The sequence below is a fragment of the Pocillopora verrucosa genome, chromosome 6 (genome assembly GCF_036669915.1).
Source record: "Pocillopora verrucosa isolate sample1 chromosome 6, ASM3666991v2, whole genome shotgun sequence".
Taxonomy (NCBI): Eukaryota; Metazoa; Cnidaria; class Anthozoa; order Scleractinia; family Pocilloporidae; genus Pocillopora; species Pocillopora verrucosa.
In genome coordinates, this window is record NC_089317.1 from 26,111,238 (window position 1) to 26,132,618 (window position 21,381).

Consider the following 21,381-nt stretch of genomic DNA (forward strand, 5'->3'; position numbering starts at 1 on the left):
AAACTTTATTATCGTTACCTCGGCAACATATGGAAAAGGACATGGAGAGGCTCTATAGAGGAATGAGATTCAAAACAACGACGTTATGAAGAGTACCACGGCCTAAATTCTCTTCAAACGTTCTTTTTGGCCATTGAAAATGTTTCAAGTAGAATTTATAATTTTGAAATAACAGACTCTGATAAAAAATGCCTGTTGAACGTGTGCCAGTTGTCCACAAATTTGGGATCATCTCACACACTCAGCGTCTAGCTTTGGAGGATAGACTTGCTAAGAAATCACTTGCCACTGAACCACCACGCACTTTCTCTAGGACAAGGTGAAGATATTACTTAATATGTATTTGTAATTTCTATGCATATCGAAATTATGCTTGGGCAGCCTGAGGTGTTATGGTATTTTCCATACATGAGACCGACGAATACTTGTACTTAACTTAATATAGTAACTAAACGAATTATATATATATATTTTTTATTAACAGAAGGTTCCCTTATGAAGTGACAGAAGATTTTATTGCCAAGGTAAGTGACTTTTCCTGCTCGTTTGAAGAACCTGATAAAAATTTAATTGAAAGACAATTATTGATAACCTTTGTTACGGGCATCAGAGATTAAACTTGAACTCTCAATACTTCACTGACATAGGAGGTTACGGTACTCCATAGATAGTGAGATACATAGCAAGTCTGCTGCTTGATAACTGAAAGTGTTACTTAAAGGTAGCATGTCCTATTATTTTTCAGTTCAATGACAGTAATGAAGAAGATAGGAAAGAACTTGAAGGATTTGCCCTCAAAATGATATCACGAGCCAAAGTAGGTATCAAGATAAAAAGGAGACAAATGAGTTCAAAATGGAATACTTTTTGAAAACTAGTAATAATCATGGATTAGTAAAGTGCATTCAATGTAGCTTAGGAGTGGATACTTTTGTCATGGCATAACAAAATCCACAGTATAATTAAACCTAGAAACATGGAATGGTGGCATACTCAATCACAGTTCTGATTTGTAGAAACTCATTTTGTTCAGTCGATGGTTGTAATTTATCTGCACATCTTCCCATGGCATGAAGTTGAAGGAAGTGGTCAGCTAGTCCAAAATAGCACCCAAGCCTTAAAATTGCACAGCATCAAGAGAGAAGCAACACAAATAGTTTGTCTTACTAACACTGCACATAATTTTACCAAGCAGAGATTTTACATATTTCTCTTAAAAGAAAAATGTCAGACTGAGTGTATGGGAGAATTAGCACTGTACATCAGCTGTAAGAGAGGGTGCTCAATGTTATTTCAATCATAGTCTTTTGGTAGCATTAATTAAAATTGTTGAGGTATTGAGGTGTGATACAATAGCTTTAAATTAGAAAGGACCTAATTTTCTTGATAGACATGGGTCATTGATGTACCTTTGACTGCTCTGTGTAAATGATAGATAAATAAACCACTGTTTCTTGTTGCACTTGTAGAGAAGAGCTGGTATCATGGCTGGGGGAAAGGAGACCATGTTGATTTAGCTAAATCATGGACAGAATTGGGACTATTAGCACAATGTTCAAACCAACAAGTACAAGAAGGTAAGATAGGATATGCTTCAACAGCTGTTCACGCATTTATATGCAGCACTGATTCATATGTTGTTCACTTCTGATTACAGAATCTCTAGAATTGCTGATCACTTCTCTCGGTCATGCTCCTCCAGCTGCAGATCAGCTTCCTAGGTTTGTAACAGTTGTAGTGATTGTAAGGTTCAAGTATTGATATTTGCCTTTCAAAAGCTATGATTATGAATTCTTTATGTCTCTGGAAAACATCACAAACATATACACTGTAGGATACAATTGAACCAGGTCTGGCAAATCCCCATAGAATCTAATAAATAATCAGTAATATATTCCAGTATTTCATCCATTCCCAGTTAGTATAATGAAATAGAAATGTTGCTTTCTCACAAGTGAACAAATCACAGCATTTTGTGCCACAAGTTTTAACCTTTTTTAAGATTCCAATAAATTGAAAGTTATGATATTCATTAAGACAATCACTGTTTTGATTAATTCACAGCTTGGGCACTAAATTTAATTTCAAGTATTCCAGTGTTGTGAATCAAAAAAAAACCTGTGGTGTCACTCAAAAACAGTGTGCATGTTTATTTGCTTTTCTCTTTTCAGCTTGTTTTATCTTGCAAAAAGTTGTCTTCATTGGTTGAGAAAGTGTGGAATAACTCAGTCATGCTTGAGGACAGCTGAGTTAAAACTCATCAGGGTGTGTATTTATGGTAGATATTTTGCTCTCTTGGCTGGCCCCTTCAAGCAGTTGGGTGACTGTGCATTAACTTGAATTCCTCTTGTTTCAGATGGGTCATCTGGCTTTTTTGAGACTGTATTATCACAACATGACACAAGAACTCAAGGTACTGTTTAAGACTTTTATCATCAAGACAGTTGAATCAGATCTGGAAAAATCTCTTCTAGGACGGTTTGGATATTTGCATAGTTTGAATATTATTACTTTTATTTATTTTTCATTTTTTTTTTTAGTCTTGTATGTGAATTAATACTAATACCAGAGCTCCATTATATCATAACTTTAATTTAAATAGTTAGGTTTAAAAATTAATTCATGACTTGTGTGTTCCTCAATAGGAATATCAGGATGAAAAGCACTCCTTACTCCAATATCTCTCAGGTGATGAATTGCTTAAAGCCAAGTTTTAAGTAGAACTCTGTCTCCAGTCAGACCAGATCAGCATATACAAACTCTTCATTAACCACTTTTATTTTCCTTCACCCTTTCACTCCCAAGCCCTCATTAGTACTTCTTACTGTGTGCTGTACAATTCTTTTAATAATTATATTTGTTCAATAATCCTCCAACTGATATATTAATATCTTTATTTTCATGACTTGCCTGCTTAATATTACATTGATATTGTAAGGAGGAACTCTGTCCTGCTCACTTAAAGGGTTAAATGAACCACTGTGACTTTACAGGGTTTCCAGAGGAACACGAGGAGGCTTACAAATCATTTCCAGGTGTTTTGCTTGCAGTCAGATACATAAAAGAAGTGGTGAGCAGTAGTTTCAGTAACAGTTAAGGGGGGACACACAAACATTGTACGCTCTTGAAAATCATTGAATGTGCGCCAGCTGGACTACTGAGTAAGAAAAGTAACAAAACATAGTGAAGACAAACATGGTGAATTAATTTGTGTAATTTAGCATTTGCTGTTCACATAGGGTTAAATTTTTCAATTAAGATTATTTCTGCCAGAAGAAGTGACATTGGTACCAAAATCTATCACTGGTTAATCAGCATAGAGAGTGCATATATACACTTAGACAAGTGCACACACCTTCAGCAGTATTTTTATAATTTTTGAAGTTATATTGAGCTCAAAATTGCTCTGAACATTGGAAACTTTCAGGCATCCATGGTCTTGTCACCCTCATTACATAAGTTGATGAAATCCTGCACAAAACTTTTTAAAATTTGAATATCAGAAGATTTTAAGAGGGAATGTCCACTATGATGAAAGAAAAAATAAAAAAAAATAAGCGAAACAGTTATCTGGGCCTTTATTTGTTTTCTTTTTGACATTGATATTTCTCTTGCCTTTTTCAGGGCCATCTTATTTGCACTGGTTGTGAGGATCCTAATCAAAAGGAATCTTTAGCTGTGGAGACTACAGCAGACACAGGAGCAACAACCAAAACAAAGACCACAAACCAGGGTGAACAAGGGGCAACAGCAGTACCTGTAGGGAATGCCACTGAGGGAGGGAGAATGGGGCTCCCTTGTTACTGGAGGAAGAGGAAGAAGAACAGGGTAGTGGAGATATGGTATGAGTCCAAAGTCCTAACTTCTTGGATATTTCATATACTTGTAATGATGTTTTGATGGGTGTGTTAAATTGATTATACTGTGTGTGTGTTTTGTTTTGTTTTGTTTTTTTTCTTTTGCAGGAGTTCCATGAGGCTGTGTCTATCAGCCCCCCTCACAGCCCAGCAGCAGCTAGTACAATTCATGACTTGTCACCAACCCTCTGGCATGCTCTGGATATATGGAGGAGCATCATGCATAGAGGTACTGGGTTGAGACAGGCTTTAGAGGGACTGAGCATGTGTGGAACAGGCCTGAATACAGAGTTATGGTATGTTAGGTGACCTCATACAATTAGATTAGGCATAACTCCTGATTTAAAAATATTTGTCAAAATAGTTAAGAACACAGTAGTGTTTATTATCTTTGATGATTTCTTTCTTATCTTGAGAGATATAAATGCAGTTCTTGTCATGGATTGCCTTATTTTTGATTTTGTTACATTGTACCTATTTTTCTGTTTTATAAATGTTGCCCTATAGAGGGTTAATTTGTTTTGAATTTTCCTGGTTTGGCAACCAAACCAGGACGAAAAGGTTTTTCTACTTGATAACATAAATTTTGCAGTGTATGAGGCAGTTAACCATAATCCTATCATTTCTCTGTGTACACATTTATGTTGTACTCGCCTCTTACTAAGCTCTCTCTTGTATCATTGTAGGATGGACGTCTGCTGCGCTTTTCAAGTACTCACGGAAGTGTCTAAACGTGATATTACTGTTCTGCGCACTTTTCAAGCCTTAGCCGCTGGTATGTTTACCAAACCGGCAGAGATATCAGACGCGCATGCGCGTCACATTCACGTTTGCAACAACTGTTTGTCGACATTAACTGGACACCAGTCCTTATCAGGCCCAGATCTACATGACGATGGTTTCAAGTTAAATCATGAAAAAACTCGATCAACTTCAGGCTTCTTATCTGTTAGAAAGACTCCAAGTTTTGTGAAAGGATTGCGTGACTTTGCTAACCTTGGCCTCGAAAATGACAAAGCCAGGCAGCCAGAGGATGAAGCAGAGAGCATTAAGTCACGCGATACTTTAAGTGACACATCTGAGGCAAGTTTCGCTGATGTAAGTAGTGAGGAAAGTGAAAACCATGAAAGATCTGGATTTGTTCGTGGCAGTTCGACGAGCAACTTGCCAAAAACCTACAAGAAAACAAGGAGAACAATTGCCGGTAAAGATGAAAGCAACTCTGAATCTGAGGAAGAGATTGAAAAACCACTAAAATCACAAATAAAGAAATCAAACCAAACAAAAATTCTGGAAAAGAAAACTGATGGATCCACACGAGCACATGGTGGCATAGCGGTGCGATTTAATGTCAAGCAAACAGAGTTTTCATATCCAGGGGGTGGAGTCCCTGCGGCACGAATGGAGAGATCAGTTACTAAGGATAGTCTATTTAGTGTCCCTGAGACACAGGGTAGCTCTGTTACTCTTCAGTTAGAAGACGAAGGTGAGCGAACTAAACGGCCTACATTAGATTAGTAAGAAAGTCAGGTTTCGTGGCGATGTTTGGAAAGGAAATATACACCCCCATTGTGGCACGTATAGTTTACATTAAACCTCTGGCATGTTTCTGAGATGTTTCAGTTTTTTTTAATTGCTTCTTACAAATAGCTGTTGATCATTGTTCACAGATGACACTAGTAGCGTCAAGACAGGCACGTCACAATTCTCAAATCCACCTGGCTTGACGGGGTGGCGCTGGGAACTGGCATATCTCTACACAGACTGTATGACGTCAGTTTGTCTGAATGGTCAGAGCTCCACCATCCAGAAAACTGCCCTGCTTGGGAGTGAGGCTAACCGGAAAGTTACCTTATATGGTAAAAGAAACGACATGGTCCGTGAAGGCTTGGGACTCCTAGATCTGCTTAAATTGAATTTTTCTGCGAATCAAGGTTAGAACTTACTCTTACTCGTTCATACTTTTCGTTTCTCTGTATTCCGCGTTTATTTTTGCTTTTTCCTCAGCAATGCAAAGCTCTAATTAATTGTCTCTTCACAGGTCCCCAGGCTACTCATAAAGATTGGAGTTGGAGAGTCAGGTTTGCAGCCGTGCAGGGCCTGGTGCGTATTTGCCGTCAGTGTAGTGATGATGCAACAAAAGACGGAATACGAGGAGTGGCCTGGAATCAACTTATGAAGCATCATTCCCAAGAGAGAGATGTGCGTGTCTTGGAGGCCTGGAAATTAGCTCAGGTGAGTTGAATAAGTGTTGAATGGAGAGGAATAAATCTGTTTGGTAATCACTGGAAATGTTTTACGGGTTACATTTTGACTTAAGACATGTTCTTTAAAGCGTTTTCTCTGAATGAAATTGAAATAAGAATGAGTATTCTGAACGTTTTCACTGCAGCCTGACATGACAATTGGGTGTTGGATTAAATTTACCCAACACGATTTCAACAGAACCAATCACAAGGAGGTCTATTCGCTGAACTGTAAAACACTTTGAACACCCGATGTCTTCCAGTTAAATTCTGTAGAAATTTGTTTCTTTTTTTCAATGTGGGAAGGAGAGGGGAAGGGAAGGGAAGTTGAGACTGAGAATGCCATCTGAATTCTGAGTTTGTCAGTTTAATGCTTACGTTCTATTGGTTTCGTTGTAGATTGAATCATGTCTTGATAACAAGATCCCCTCACTCGATGTCATCAACTCTTCGTTTCCTGTCTGGGCTGCGGGCGGCTTGTCGGCCGTTTTACTTCCTTCGCTTCCGCCAGTCGTACCACCCAGCTCTCGCTCCAGGTCCCGAGTACGCACAACTCAGTCAAGACAAGCAGCGCCTGTAGTCAAGAGAGGTCCCAAGCGTCCTTCGTTAAGGTATAGTGCTTTTTTAACATGTCCGATGAATTTTTGTCTTGGATATTTTTTTTTACATGTACAGTTAAAGTTACGACTCGGTACACGTTTTACCTCGTATATTGCGTATGTGGTAATCTCGAGGACTTTCTGCTTAATTCTTACTTATTCGTGTTTGAATTAAACCATTATTCTCAATTTTGCCGACTGATAGTCGTCGCTGTATCTTTTACTTGATTCTCCTGGTTCTGTGAATTTGTTATTGCCTCCCAATAAACTGCTCAGCCGTGAACTTATTTAATCGTATGTTTTTCCAGGCAAGAGATTCTCTTGGCTACAGCAGCACGTGAGCCTCAACCCGACTATGATAGCCGCATGAACCACCACTTAATGCTGGTCATAGAGGACCAGTGGAGGAAACAGCTTCATGAAGAACAGAAGGAAGAGGAAGAACAAAGGAAGATCGATGAAGCAGCCAAAGTTGAAGTCATAGTGACGAAGGACAGAAGACGGACTATCCAGGGGAGGGGTTCGGGTGATAATAAAGGGAAGGAGATGGGACGGAGAAGACTTGAGGAGAGGTCTAGTCAGCAGGTTATTGAAGATGACATGAAAGATGTGTAAGCATAGAACGGAAGGTGACTTTGGATGGGTAACTACTGGAACAGACAAAATAATAGACTTCAAAATGAAAGCGAAACAGAGAATAGATAAACTAAGATGAAAGTCATACGAATAAAACCTGAGAATGTCTGAGGAGCCGAAGAGAACCCTGTGTAGATATGACATGAAGTATAGCGCGTGGCTTTTTGACCTATATCGATCAAATTGCAAGCTCTTAATTATATATCTAATATTTTTGTCTTAGACTATTGTGCTGTTTTGAAGCATCTGTTTGTTAAGAGTACCACGTTTTCGTTGCCAGATAGACCAAATAAAGTCAGTCACCTGACAGATAAATACTCCTTAAAAACAGTGTTATAATTCATCGAAGTCACAAGTAGGCGGAAGGAAGGCTCCATCAGACATTCCCGCCGTTTTTATCAAGCAAGTATTTTTCCTCCGAAGCCAGATTTATCGGTGATTTCTCAATGACAGTCGGAAAGAAACCATAGGGAAATTCAAAGAGTGTGCTGATGTGGTTGATGCCTTGATTCTACCCTAACGACCCTATCACCTGGTTTGCGTTATCTCACGAAGATAATACCTGCGCGTGCATCTATCTCACTCATCCTTTCCTTTATCTACTACTTTAATCGTGGTATGAAGTTATAAACCAAATTTTTTTTCCATAAAAGACTGTTTACTTTAGTGGAAAATTAATGAAGTTCTGGGATTAGGAAATCAATCTTTTTGGTAAAATTATTTCTCTGAAGAAGCAATTAACACTCAAATGAGGGGGTGAAAGGGGTTTAAGCGTGATGCAGAATTAGTGTTTTTAATTTTCGTGACCAGTGAGAATACGAAGTTAAATCCCCGTAAACTGTAATTTTTTTTCTTTTTGTGATACGTGAACCGTAAAGTTCTTTATCCAATTATTCGTGATAAGTTATTTCTAATTTCTGATGTGCGTGTATCGTGCGCAGGACCCTCCCCCCCCCCCCCCCCCATTATCCCATCTTAAATAACAGTGACATTCGATTGAGGCGTCGAAGTTTAATTGATTGAGATCAAACGGGTAAGTCAAAATTTTCATTGGGTAATCAACGATAAGAGAACTGGAACCTCCATTTAAGATGATGTTCTTAATTGTCGTGTAGGAGTTAAGTAAATAAACTTTTGTCTCTTTGAATAATTTTAAGTTATTAAAAGATGCGTTCTTTTATCTAAGTTCTTCTCATATTGTTCCAACGCTGGCGTGAAATCCTTTTGTAAACAGAAGTGCTAAGTGTAAATCCATTATAAATAGTGCACTTTATTGTGTCTCAGTACATCTGCCATTTCATTGGATTGTACGGTCGATTTGTTTTCAATAGTCTCTCATAGAGACGCCTTTGTGTTTCATTTTCATTTAGAGTTGTCAAATTTAGTCGCTGTCATGCAAGTAATAGATCAGCGAGACACTAACAACTAAACAGCAAGTTGTGCTCTGAAACCTCCGCTTTTAAGAAAGAAGTTGTGGTGCTGTGAGGAAATGTTTATTACGGTCCGTTATGGTGGTAAGTTGTCCGAGTCATGTATCTAATATGAGTTTTCCTTTAGTACCGATTATTTTGCTTTGAACACAATAGCCCACGAAATAAAACCGATTTACATCTCTTGCAGACGGCGAAGAATCTATCTTTAATCCAAACTGTCGGACAAACATTCTATTAGAGGATATCAAACGACGCTGCAACTGCACAAAAGATGGTAAGATCCCTAAGAATTTTCATCAAGTAGCTTGTGAATGCCTAAATTACCGCGCTAACCCGATATTAAGTTGATTGCTTTCTTTTAGCCACAGTAGATTTGAGTGATGAATCGGGAAATCTCAAGTATTTAGCTAATCACCCCATGAGTTATGCTACAGAGATACTAAAAGAACGAGAATCACTGGTGTTGATAAGAGTAGAAAGTAAGTTACTACATCTCGCTTTGTTTACTTTTCACCAAGAGTTTTTATAGCTCAACTTGTTTTCGTTATCTGTAATATCTATCTAACTTATGCTTTGTTGATAAATACTCAGTCTATTTGTTGAGTCAATAATTACTTTCCTTCATTCGTTATTTTCCTTCTCGGATGCTATCATTTTTCCTGGTTGCTTTATCATTAACTTTTACGAGCAACTGCCAGAAGCACTTCGAGAAATTTCTCTAAATTGAATAAACTTCATGAATAAGTAATGTGTTCACTGACTGAGGACCACAACAGTGAACCCAAACAATAGACCTGTGCTATTCTTAAGTCAGTCGACATTTCTCCATATCATCGTTTTAAGCATTAAAAAGTTATAAACTTTCTTGTGCAGCTGTCCATGCTGTGACCGTTTAGTGAACGAAATTTTGTGATGAGTCAATGCCAAATTGACAAGTTGGTCGGTGGCAGCTTGCAATTAACAGTGATACGAAAAAACAACAGGGATTCTTAAAAGAACTCAATTACGACTGACGTGGTTAGCTGTGCTACCTCACCCTCACTCTCTCAGAACTTAGAAGTGATCGTGAAATGATCCTTAAGTATTTTTAATCCATCAATTTTTTTTTAGAAAAAAGTGAAGCTGAAGGTGATAGTTATACGCCGATGCTGAATGACATGATTATTGTAACTCCACAATTTTTAGGTACGTAAGAACGATATTTAATTAATACTTACCTGGTTCAAATCTAAATTTCACGCAAGTGAGTCGACCTCGAACCGACCTTGAGCCAAAATCTCTGTTAGCATCCAATGATCGAGATTCGAGTGGTGCCTGCATGAAACTTTATTTGGGTTTGTGGAATAAAAACAAGAACGGTAAAGGAGGATCGAACACGAAAGGGAAATAAGAGAACTAACACAAGTTTAATTAACTTTCTCCTTTACAGAACGTCTTTCGAGATGCGAGAGTGACAGTCTTAACGCCAAGAATTCTCAGGCCAAACCAGTTCGAATTAACAGTCCCTTAACTAAAAGACAAACCGGACTTCAAGGAAAAACCAAAACTTCATTAACATCAACATCAGGCAGGAGTAAAATAACATCCAGAGAAAAAACCTCGGCACAGAAGCGAAGCAGTAAAGACATGAGATAGGGACGTAGAAAATGAAATAGCTACTGATATAAAAATTTAATGAAAACTCAGGACAACTATCAAAACGTAAAGGCAATCAAGTTTTATTAACAGTACTTGCAAGACAATTATTCTAGCTAAAAAAGATGCACATTCGCATTGATCGTCACACGAGAGGCGTTTCTTCACGAGGGGGAAAGGACTGGTGCAACAATTTTCTCTTGAAGTTAACGACTTCGGCCTTGAAATTCGCCCTCTGTTCGCATGGGCCAGCACTAATATTTTTTTTGCCAAACCCCTGACACGTTCTTAATTTGAGTAAACCAGATAAAATTAAAAACTAGATTACTGAATGAATAAATTACTCTGGTCTTCTTGTAAAAATCCCTTCATTTTATTTTTGTGACATAAAATTGCTATACGAGAAAAATGGCGCTTCAAATTCCCATACAGGAACTGTCTGTCAACTTTTTGAAAAAACCATCTCGAGTCCAAAGAGTTATGCGAATAGGGGAAATTTTATCGAGCCTCAGAAAAAACGGCATAGCTTGTGGCTGGTTAGCCTGTGGCTGGTTAGCTTGTGGCTGATTAGCCTGTGCTAAGTTTCCGTAACAGTACTCTTTCAATTAGAATAAATAAATAATTGTTAAATATTGCGATAATTCTTATGTGATTTTCCTCCCGAACATCAAGTGATTACGTTGACAAAAAGACAATCCAATAACATAGATTAAAAAGTAAATATGAGACTGGGAAACAAAACCTGGCGTATTTATCAACAGTATTCACTGTTACGTCATCTCTAAAGTTATTCACAAAATCATCGTCTTCAGATGACATTTGTTTGCGGCGACCTTGAGAGGTCTGGTGACTATCACCATCTATATTGTTTTCATGCAACGAATGGTCGTAGGTGCTGTTCATGTCTCCAATTCTGTTCCTAGAAAGTTTACGAAGATCGGATTCCTCCTGAAAAATTAAAGTTATTCCGAATTTTATTGAAAAGTTGACTAAAACAGGCTGCTAAGGGAACGGGAAAGAGTCTCGTTGCTTCTGCTTGAATTAAGAACTGTTACCTCAAAGTGTTTTTTGATAACTTATCGCATGAATTTCCTTGTGCAGTTTGAGAAAATAAGCAATCGTAAATTTTTTACCTCACTTGTTGTTAAACTGCTACTCGGGGATAATGTCTACTATCTCGTTTCCAACAAGCTCGAATGGAATAACAATTTTAATGAAAACGACCCAAATAGCCCTAGAGTTTTACCGATGGTATATCGCGTGGTATACCAGGGTTCCTTGGCCAATCAACACTGTCGGAATGCATTATGTAATGATTCATCTACCTTGTCTGTGCTACCGTATCTTGTCCCTGATAACGGAATATCTTCAGGGTCTTCCTTCAGGCCTTTAACCTTACGTAGAATGTTCGTTCCCTTTCGTGACAGTTTCTGGGCTTGAGACTTGACAAAAGTGGAACTCGGGTATTCGACCAAAGCAGCGAACACGTAGAGAAAGGAGACACACAGAAACCAGTCAATTGCTTTTACGTAGCTCACTTTCGGCATCGACGACTGAATTCCGAAAATCAATGTCGTCAGGGCGAGGACGGTCGTGATTCCGAGCCCGACCCGAGCTGGTGGAGAGTTTCGTGGGATCCAAAAGGAGACCCAACTCAAAATGGTGATTAGAATTGTTGGAATATAAATCGAAACGACGTAGTAGAATTTTTTTCGTCTAATGTAGAAAGTTAGCTGCAGCATGGAAAAATTTCCTGTAACAAATCGATAAGTTACTTCAGACAAGGATTTATAAAACTCCTTGTGATACTTGATGTACAAAGAAACTATGCATTTATATGATGCACCTGACCCCTCCCCTTCTTATTTTGTTTTGCGGTTGTTTTATTGTTTTGTTTTATAGCTATTTGAGATAAAGCATTCTAAAATGTTGTATCACCAGGGTCATGGATAGAGCAACCTAGGTTACTACCTACTATTGACTGGGAACTAGCCGCATTTAGTCACCTAAAATCTCGTGCGAGTGGAACTCGCTAACAATCACACCGCATATCTGATATCGGATTGTTAAAATTTAAAATCACCGTTTTTCGACGGAGACTCAATCTAACCCCACCCGGTAAACTGTTTTATCTGGACCCAGGCTAATGAAGTTGTAGGCTCCGAAAAGTTACTTCTTTATACCTGTAACATAGGAAGCTGTTATTTCACGGACTGAATATCCATCGAGTGCGAACTGTGACATGATCAGTTCGTCTCCTATTGCCACGGCGGTTTTCAGATCGTCACTCCCGTCCTTTACGTCCCACTTGAAGAATAGGTCATCTGTGGTCATACCATCTGCCAAACAATTCCATGAGGTTTCAGAGAAATAACAGTTATGTGAAAATGAATATCAGAAATATATCTACTTCTTATTCTTGAAGTTAGAGGGAAATTCAACTAAAACTCCGTAAGCTTTTCCAGACGCAGGCAGTCAATAACTCCTCCAGGCGGGATAGTAGTTTGGTTAGTGGGTGCATGAACACTTAAGAAACTGTGTGACAATAACAATGTAACTGAAACATTCCACAATTTGTCATAATTTTGAATGTGATCCTAAGAATACAGTCATTAGTCCAAGAAACATACAGCTTTCGAAGAGAAGACTACAGTTTTGCTTATCCATGGGGTAATTCCGGAGATCCATCTTGCAAGCCGCAATTACAGTCATTCTAAACAGGGAAATAAGCGAAATATCAGGAGAAGAAATATCAATTACGCACGAAAGGATAAAGCTAAAAGTTTGTGAGGATGGCATCCGTGCGCAAGGAATTCAAAGATCTATTCACCAGCCAAGTAAAAACAGTTTCGTGTTGGCTCAATAATCTAATTTGTTTACTGAGATTCTTGCAAAACTCTTGCGCCTTAGAACAGCTTAAGAGAAGCTTTACTTTCCCAACCTATCGCAATCTGGCTTGCACGGCAAGTTGCAGAGGCGGCCGACTGAATGTCCCTGGGGACTTCCTATGTATGTTTGCGTTCATTTGTACACTTAAGATTAACAACGGTCTTCCATCTCCCAGAAGTCCATCGACCATAGTACGAAGAAGCATGTTAGCGTGCGAGTAGGACTTCATTATCAGCGATTCGGGAAGAGTCTTTAATCGCCCACGGGAAATTAGAAGGCATTTGTCTATAAGATGTATAGCACTAGCAGCCACTCAGGACAAACCTCTCCCCGGCTCGCCTCAAATCTTCTCGCGGAGGGTGAAACGCGCTTCCTGCATAATAATAAGGAACACGTATGAAATTGCAGTTTTGAGCCAATATTACTTGATTATTACCGTTGACTGTAGATGATTTTTCCATCTGGAAAAACCATGAGTAGAAATTCTTGTTTTGGTGCAGAGCTGGACTTTTCATTGTTCACGTAGGTGTCTGGTATCCAAATCTGTTGCATGATGTCTCCATTCAGGCTCAGATTTCTTTTAACATAATCTTTCTCAAACTGAAGTCGAGAGTCTTGCCACACTTGTCTCATAAAGAATGTGCTTTCAAATTGCTGGGGTGAAAACAATAAAAATGAAACAAAGATGGCGACACTTGTGTTAAACTGTTCCATATTATGGAACCAACATAATGACCAGGTCCCAATTGGCTTGTTAGCTCAGTTGGTAGAGCACTGCATCGCAGAGGTCATGGGTTCAAATCCCGTACAGATCTGAATTTTTTTCAGGCCTTATTTTCACAACTTTCAAACATTGTTCATTACTGCGAAGGTCGCTCTCATATTCACGTCTTTATCCGCAGTTCACATACATGATTTTCGTATATTCACAGTCATTTATTCCTATAACTGTAATCTAAATCGTTCTGCTGAGCACCAAGTGAAGGTGCTCCCAGATATTCATGCAATACTACATTCCATACCTTGCAAAATACTTCTAACAAATCTATACCGCGAGGGCTGAACGGAATACAAGAAGTACCAACTCATTCTAACAGAAATCTTAACCGTTCTAAAACATCTAATAAAGTTTATTGATTTCATACAATCGTATGGGAAATTCTATACAGCCTAACCCACAGTGTATGAATGACATGAGTTCTGAAGCATCAAGAAATGTCCAATTGGAAAAAGTGAGTTAAAACCAAGAGCAGCGTGTATTTTACGTGAACTCTTAGAGGCGCGCCTCGCTTCCTACAGTTCATTAGGCACTAAGGCAGTTTCCGCCGACATCGATTTACTCGAACGATGGATTCTGCTGTAGAAAAGGGCTATGTTCATAACCTAAGCACATACTGTATTTTTGATATGAATGCAAATATTAAAATTGCGTAGATTGATTTATCAATTTATCGGGGAAGAGTTCGTCAATCAATTAAAAACATCTTTTAGGCGAGATTAATTAAACACTACGAAACCCCATGGTCTCTTAAAATAAATTATTTTGTTATCCAACTACGAGCACTCAGTGTGGTACAATTAACACGCGAACCGAATACAAATATCCTCCGATATTGGAGAGTTGGTTATTTTGTACTGTAAAAAAACCTGTTTAACCGGTCAGCTCCGGGCGCCATGCTTCTCTATCTGCTTCGCTTTTCCCAATTTTTAATAAATGCCCTTGAGATAAAGCAGTTGGATAATAAATAACTTATTAGAAGTTTTGGTGTGTAGTATTGCTGAGTATTTTTGACAGGCCTGCAGGGCGAGTCAAAATACAAACAAAAAGTCAGCACTTAATCCTTCCTTAGCTTCAACATCCCCCTCACCATTTCTCTTTCATCCAATCCTCCCAGCGATGTAACAAACACTGTCACCAATACTTTCACGGGGCGGCCTGAGAAAAGCAGAAAAGTGTTACATGACCATCAGTCAGCATCAGGATTCCTCGGAAACATCAAACAGCACCATCTCTCGCTATAAAACAACTGTGATTGGTAATTTAGTGTTAACAACTGGGTTGAAAACGTAAATTGGCCACTGTAAAGAGTTTAAAGGCTGACGTTTCGAGCGTTAGCCTTTCGTCAAAGCGATTGAAGGAATTGTGGGTTATGCGTCGGTTTATATGCAGAAAATGGAGCTACGCTACTGGTTGGAATACGGTGACGAGAAAACAAGAATAAACTAATTGAATGAAAAGCTCTCGTTGATACCGTGGGGATTAAGGGTGCCGATTTGGAAGATAATTTTTTTATCTGGTGTTTTGCGGCTTTCCGAACTGCTTAGATGTAGGGAAAGGCCGCAAATTCCCACATGTTGTTTAGAATGATTAGGGAGATTAAATTGGATAGAGACTGGCTCGGATGCGTCTTTGTCATTTCTTTCTACGTCGCGAAGGTGTTCTCGGAATTGGTCACCTAGTAATCTTTCTGTTTCACCAATGTATAACTTTTTGCAACAAGTGTAAGTTATGTAGTAAATGACATTGGCGAAGGTACACGCAAAGTGATCAGTGATCTTAATGGCTCTCCTGGGTCCCGACATTTTCTCTACGTTATGAATGAAAGGACAAGTTTTGCATCGTAAGCGAGCGCATTTGAAAGTCAGTCCAGGTTGGTAATTGGTTTGAAATGAACTTGTGACCAAAAAGTTGCCTATGTTTTTGTCACGTTTGAATGAAATTACTGGAGGTTGCAAAAAAGATAGTACCATTCTCTGAATCGTTTTGGAGTAATTTAAAGCAGTTTTTAAGAATGATAGACTTAACTGCGTGGTTGTGAGGGTGAAATGTGAGAGTGAATGGAATGCGGTCAATGTTTTCCTTCTCAGCCGTTTGACTGTCGATTAACTATTTGGGCACGGTGGTGACCCGCTTGAACGACAGAAACAGGATAGCCACGTTTTTCGAAAAACTTACACACTGCCTCTGATGTTTTGGAAAATCAGAGTCGTCACTACATAAACGACGAAGTCTGAAAGACTGTGAAAAAGGTATGGAATTCTTGACGTGTGATCACGGATGCGAGGATGAATACAGCAAGTAACTATGTGAATCTATAGGTTTGTAGTAAACAGTAGTTCATAAACCGTTGCCTTCAATTGAAATTTTGATGTCTAGAAAAGCCAAAGAAATGTCGAAAATTTCCCAGGTATATTTGAGAGCCGGGTGAAAGGAATTGACGGCGGTTATGAATTGAGTGAGCTCCTCTCTGGTAGAGGAGGTAGCGCTGATACAGTCGTCAATGTAACAGCTGTAGAGTTCAGGTTTGGGGTCGTGGTATTGACTAAAAAATTGTGATTGGTGTCTCTAAGAACAGTGAATTGATCTTTATGATCATAATTGTAACCCCCCAGGCTGCGATTTATTATTATTTTTTTTTATCTTTTTGAATTAAAACTAGTAATTTTAGAGTTTCTAACTGTGAGATGAACTAATCATACCTTCAAAGTCAGGTCTAAATCTCTTGTCGTAATGTTTCTCATCAAGGAGCCTGCGCAGTACAACCGATGCGTTCCTGCCACTCCAGTACGCAAGAGAGCTTAGTGAAAAAAAGTATTCAAACGACATTAAACCACAAACTGTAAAATTCAAACATTTCAGTGCTATCGGCCACAAATGCAAATTGAATATATATCAAGATTTCAGCGAAGCCGTTCCCTGGCAAATTCTTACCATTCCCTCGTCCCTCTCCCAAATCTTCATTCGGTAGAAATTTCCAGAAATTTATTTTTAGTTTTTTGCACTATACTAAATAGTATTCAAAATTCTCGTAAAATCCCTCTCTAGTGAGCAGGACCCGAAAATGGCAAAACACGGTTTTAGTTGTTATACAACGTACCTACTATAGAAAGATCAATATCTCATTTATTAATGTGATAGAGCGAAACATCATGCAACCGTAAATTAAGCTGACAACCACCTCGCTGTCTATTTACATTTTGTAGTAAACGGAGCTTTCTCTGTTCATTAAAAATACATAAATCGTACGATTCCTTTTGATAAGAAATTTTCCACTGACGCTGTTCTCTCACTATTGATGGTAAACACTGTTTTTTTCCCCCTCGCTGAAGGGAGAGCCATTAAAAGAGGGATGGATGAGGTAACCTTGATCAAACACTCAGTGTACTTCAAGTTTCTCTCGTTCAATACTTCAGACTTATATTTACAAAATTTTATTTTCATCTATCTGCGACAAAATCGTTCAATCGGCTGATTGAAATGTTGCTGTCGATGTTAGCCGCCTGATTTTAGAGTAATTACCGTCTGAATCACTTTTTTATCGCTTACGCGTTTTAGCAGTATAATTTACGATAATCATCACCATTATTTCGCCTTTGATAGTAGTTGAAATTAAGAAAAAGTTTTAGTTCTAAACTAACCTTACTGGTGAATCTTACCTGGCACAGGAAGTGAAAAGAATCGCTGCTAAGACCGAGAAAGACATTCGAAGCAGCATTTGCATACTCCACACGGTAAGCTAAGTACTAACGGTCGAAACACATCGCTTTCTTTACACACCCACACTAAAAAGAAACCTGAAAAAAATGAAAAGAGTAGAAGAAGGAGAAGAAAGAACGAAATACATTTGGTGGCTACGAAAAAAACCAGCTACACGAAATGATCATATTATTGACCCTGACCTGCCCGAGTAGGCACAACCCAACAGCCATGAAAGCGCTTTCGAAAATCTCTTCAATCCTGATTGAAATCTGCTTTGGACGGATTTCAAGAGATTTGTTTGTAAAATGTCTTTCAGTCATACACAGCTGTTCTTTGCTTTGTTATGTTTGATGGCCTGTCCTCAGATCCCGCCTATATTCTCTATAATACAGCAGTAAAGTGCCTGTTTCCCATTATCATCTGCTTTTAGACGTGAAAAAAAATATGTAATTTGCTCGAATAATGATTAAGTAGCAGTTTTATACTCAGCCGCATTACAAATTTCATAGGAATAAACGATCGTAAAATCCACTTAGCTTCAGAACTAAAATTATTCAAGCTTTTATAACAGACTAGAAAGCGTCATTTTTTTTGCATTGCAAATTAGAATTTTTCTTTGATGACAGAAGCGGTGGACGGTTTGTTTGTAGCACAAATTGCCAAAAACAATTGGAAAAATATGCGCCAAATTTCAAATATAAAAATTAATAAGCTTACGTCGCTCTCAAGCTCTCTTTAGTTGACGAAAAACTTTAAGTTCTTTCTTATGGCAATCTACTAAAGGTCAAAATCGTTAAACGAAGATGAAATTTAAAGGCTGCCAGAAACAGCGTGAAACTTTGTTGATACAAGATATCCAGCCACGTCAAATAGACACCCTAAGCGAGATCTTTTTTTTTACAAAAGAAAATATCGGATCTGAACTTCTCCTAACCAAACTACTTTAGGGCGTCGAAAAAGTAGTCACAACAAAGAGTGTTTGGGGAACGTTCTCCAAGTGACGAAAGTAAAATCCGTTTAGGTTCTTCAGAGACACGAGTGGGAAGCGTTTACATTGGAGTCAATTGAAGTACATTGAAGTTTTCTTTCCGCACACCAACAACAATGCACAACATCTGACGATCTTCTGAGATCCTTTAAGGAACGATCATGATACATGATAAAATTTGTAGGCCAAGGAATTGCAGTATGTTTATATATATTCTACTGGCACTGAAACAAATAATTAAAAAGGATCGAGTACTGTTAGAACTGTCTGCTCAAATATTAAAATTGCCAATTTTTATTCAGTCATCAACCTCCTAGGAAGAAGTTCTAATTTTACGAAACATTCTTTCAAGAATCGAACTCCTTATTTTGTTTAGTGTGGCCACCAACATTAATTAGATGGTGTCAATCTCTTTTTCAAAACATTCTAAATTGAATTTTTAAACAAATTTCGATCAATATTTCAAACAGAATGATAAAAAGTTCTTGGTGATCGCTTGTACATATGAAACAAAAAACGACAGCTGATCAAGTCAAAGGTACAATATTGAGGGCTCTATTGTATCCCACGGAGTGCAGACTAGGGTTTGAAGCAAACCAGTTTATCTTATCCGTAGTCCTTGCAATAAATTTCATTGTCCGTGTATCAAGGTGGTGAGGGTTTAGTCCTCTGTAAAAGGACACACTTTTTCGTAGCTTCGTATTAATATACAACAATCATGAGCGAGTCAAATGAAAAATTTCGAAACAATGAATTATTTGAAACCAAATTGCTTTTGGAGAACAATTTCAGCATAAGCACGACAAAAAAACTTGGATTGAACTGTTTGTAGAAAAAGACAGAACCCAGGTTTTCTTTACCTTCACGATGTGACGAGTAATCAAAAAGTGAAGAGGCAAACAAATTCTTCCATCTTACCTCAGTGACACGAGCCAAAGCTGTCACTCCCCAACTGAACGAGCGGCATTCGTTCTCTTTTGTACTTTTATTGCATGCATAATAATTGATTATATTTAATTGATATATGAAGGATAAATTTAAATAACGCTGGCATACGATCAATGGTAGTGATATTACTGGTATTGCACTCTCTCATCTGAGCTTGTTGCTACATCTTTGGGGTAAAAATGAGAAACATGTTGCTCTCGATGTCCGTTTCATTACAATTTCCCTTCAGAGCAGTTTTACTATGCATCGTTTGTTCGTAGAAAATATCAATGAAAACTGAGGAATAAATTGATGTCACATTAAGTATTAAAAGCCTTATTTGTGCGTTAATCCATCGGTCGTTTATAAAATATTTGCATTTTTACTTTCATCCATCATTAAAAGGGCAGTTGTTATCTTTGCTAGCCCCATGTACAGCCTGAATTTGTTAAATGATATCGAGATAAACGATTTTGCATCAGCGTCATTAAAATATATATTCCTGAATCAACATTAATTTTAGCACTAAGTTCTTTAATTATTAGCAGAAAATTCCAAATTGGCACGAAAACAGGATGTGTTTGCTGTTTGTGTCTCAACGTACATACGCTCAAACTGAGATCTTTCTTCCTTCAAGACGCACCTCCTACCGACCATGCTCTTTGATCGTAAAGTGCATCTATATTTTTAGCTTTTTTTAGTGAAACTAAAACAGTTTTAGCAAGTTGCATGCCCTGAAAACTAGTTTAGAACCGGGCTAAAAAACGCAACTTTCAACTGAGGAAAAAAATATTGTTTTAACTCTGTGCTGATAAATAAATGAAATTCACGAAGGTTTTAAAATTAATTCACAAATGCAGCGAAAAACTATAACAATGATCTATTGGACGTAAAAGGTTAAAGTTAATTCACTCACGAGATGAAAAAATTTGGCTGAGTCTGGAAAACAAGAAATTCACCAACTAAAGATCTTTTTCCTTCCTTGTTTGCTTTTTCTTGCCTTGCTTTATGATTTTTTTTTAAACGAGGTCAGGTGAAAAGCATGATTCTTTTCAAAACGCGGCTCTTTTTAAAGACCGCAGTCTACGAAAATTAATCAGCTTCATGCAAAGTTTATCAACCTTGAATAGAATATGGGTGCCATTTATTCATGAGCGGCAGATAGTTATGTTTAACAGACCTGCCGGTCAGTATCTGCTAACCTTCCAAACAGGTATAACATTAGAATTACAGCTAAAATGTAAACATATCCTGCAGGGACTACCCGAATCGAAACTTCAAAAATTTAAATGCATGTTAAAAAACTTAACGAGATCAGAAAATTATCTCTTAATTTAACTGTCGGAATTGAAGTTTTCCTTTGACATTAATTTTCATTCTACACTGATGAAGGTGAAAGACTAACTGTCCTTCCCGCCTGCCTCTCCTCAGGGTCGACACGTTTCACTATTGAAGTAGTACTTTGTCAAATAGCACATGGGAAGGATACTAGTTCCTTTTAACCAGATGGAAGTTTCTAAAGATTTCTTTTTAATTTTAAGAAAGAATAAGAACTCCCAAGCAAACACTCGGTAACGAATTAAAAGTGAGGCAACTTACCACTGAAATTAACCATTAACATCCTAGGCGAGAAACAAATAAAAGAAAATTGAGTTGAGTCAAGTAATTACAGAACACTTGTAATATTCGAT

General features: G+C 38.0%; 2 protein-coding genes and 1 non-coding gene across 5 annotated transcripts; 2 read left to right on the forward strand and 1 right to left on the reverse strand.

Annotated features, from left to right (window-relative positions):
• The first annotated feature begins 38 nt into the window (after nt 1-38).
• LOC131789018 (uncharacterized) lies at nt 39-8,518 on the forward strand. Its single transcript, XR_010717877.1, has 16 exons — nt 39-319; nt 485-524; nt 746-817; nt 1,470-1,577; nt 1,658-1,721; nt 2,172-2,265; nt 2,357-2,413; nt 2,646-2,688; nt 2,994-3,070; nt 3,625-3,842; nt 3,966-4,153; nt 4,544-5,343; nt 5,528-5,791; nt 5,899-6,092; nt 6,503-6,714; nt 7,011-8,518. It is a non-coding gene; the product is annotated as an uncharacterized protein (transcript).
• A 130-nt stretch (nt 8,519-8,648) lies between these two features.
• On the forward strand, nt 8,649-10,495 carry LOC131780618 (uncharacterized protein CXorf65 homolog). Its single transcript, XM_059097265.2, has 5 exons — nt 8,649-8,852; nt 8,959-9,045; nt 9,134-9,250; nt 9,882-9,956; nt 10,201-10,495. The coding sequence occupies exons 1-5, from the start codon at nt 8,828-8,830 to the stop codon at nt 10,404-10,406; spliced, it is 510 nt and encodes a 169-aa protein (XP_058953248.1). The 5' UTR covers nt 8,649-8,827; the 3' UTR covers nt 10,407-10,495.
• A 573-nt stretch (nt 10,496-11,068) lies between these two features.
• On the reverse strand, nt 11,069-19,733 carry LOC131780458 (glycine receptor subunit alphaZ1-like). 3 transcript variants are annotated; one of them, XM_066168326.1, is made up of 9 exons: nt 19,682-19,733; nt 17,733-17,870; nt 16,776-16,873; nt 15,164-15,231; nt 13,732-13,949; nt 13,037-13,119; nt 12,590-12,745; nt 11,732-12,159; nt 11,069-11,354 (listed from the first exon to the last, which is right to left on the reverse strand). In XM_066168326.1, exons 2-9 carry the CDS (start codon nt 17,795-17,797, stop codon nt 11,082-11,084), a joined length of 1,389 nt encoding a protein of 462 aa, XP_066024423.1. In that variant the 5' UTR covers nt 17,798-17,870; nt 19,682-19,733; the 3' UTR covers nt 11,069-11,081. The 3 variants fall into 3 exon arrangements, with proteins under 3 accessions (XP_066024423.1, XP_058953147.1, XP_066024424.1); XM_059097164.2 differs by lacking the exon at nt 19,682-19,733 and adding an exon at nt 17,976-18,213; XM_066168327.1 differs by lacking the exon at nt 19,682-19,733 and having other exon boundaries at nt 17,733-17,959.
• Nucleotides 19,734-21,381: the final 1,648 nt, after the last annotated feature.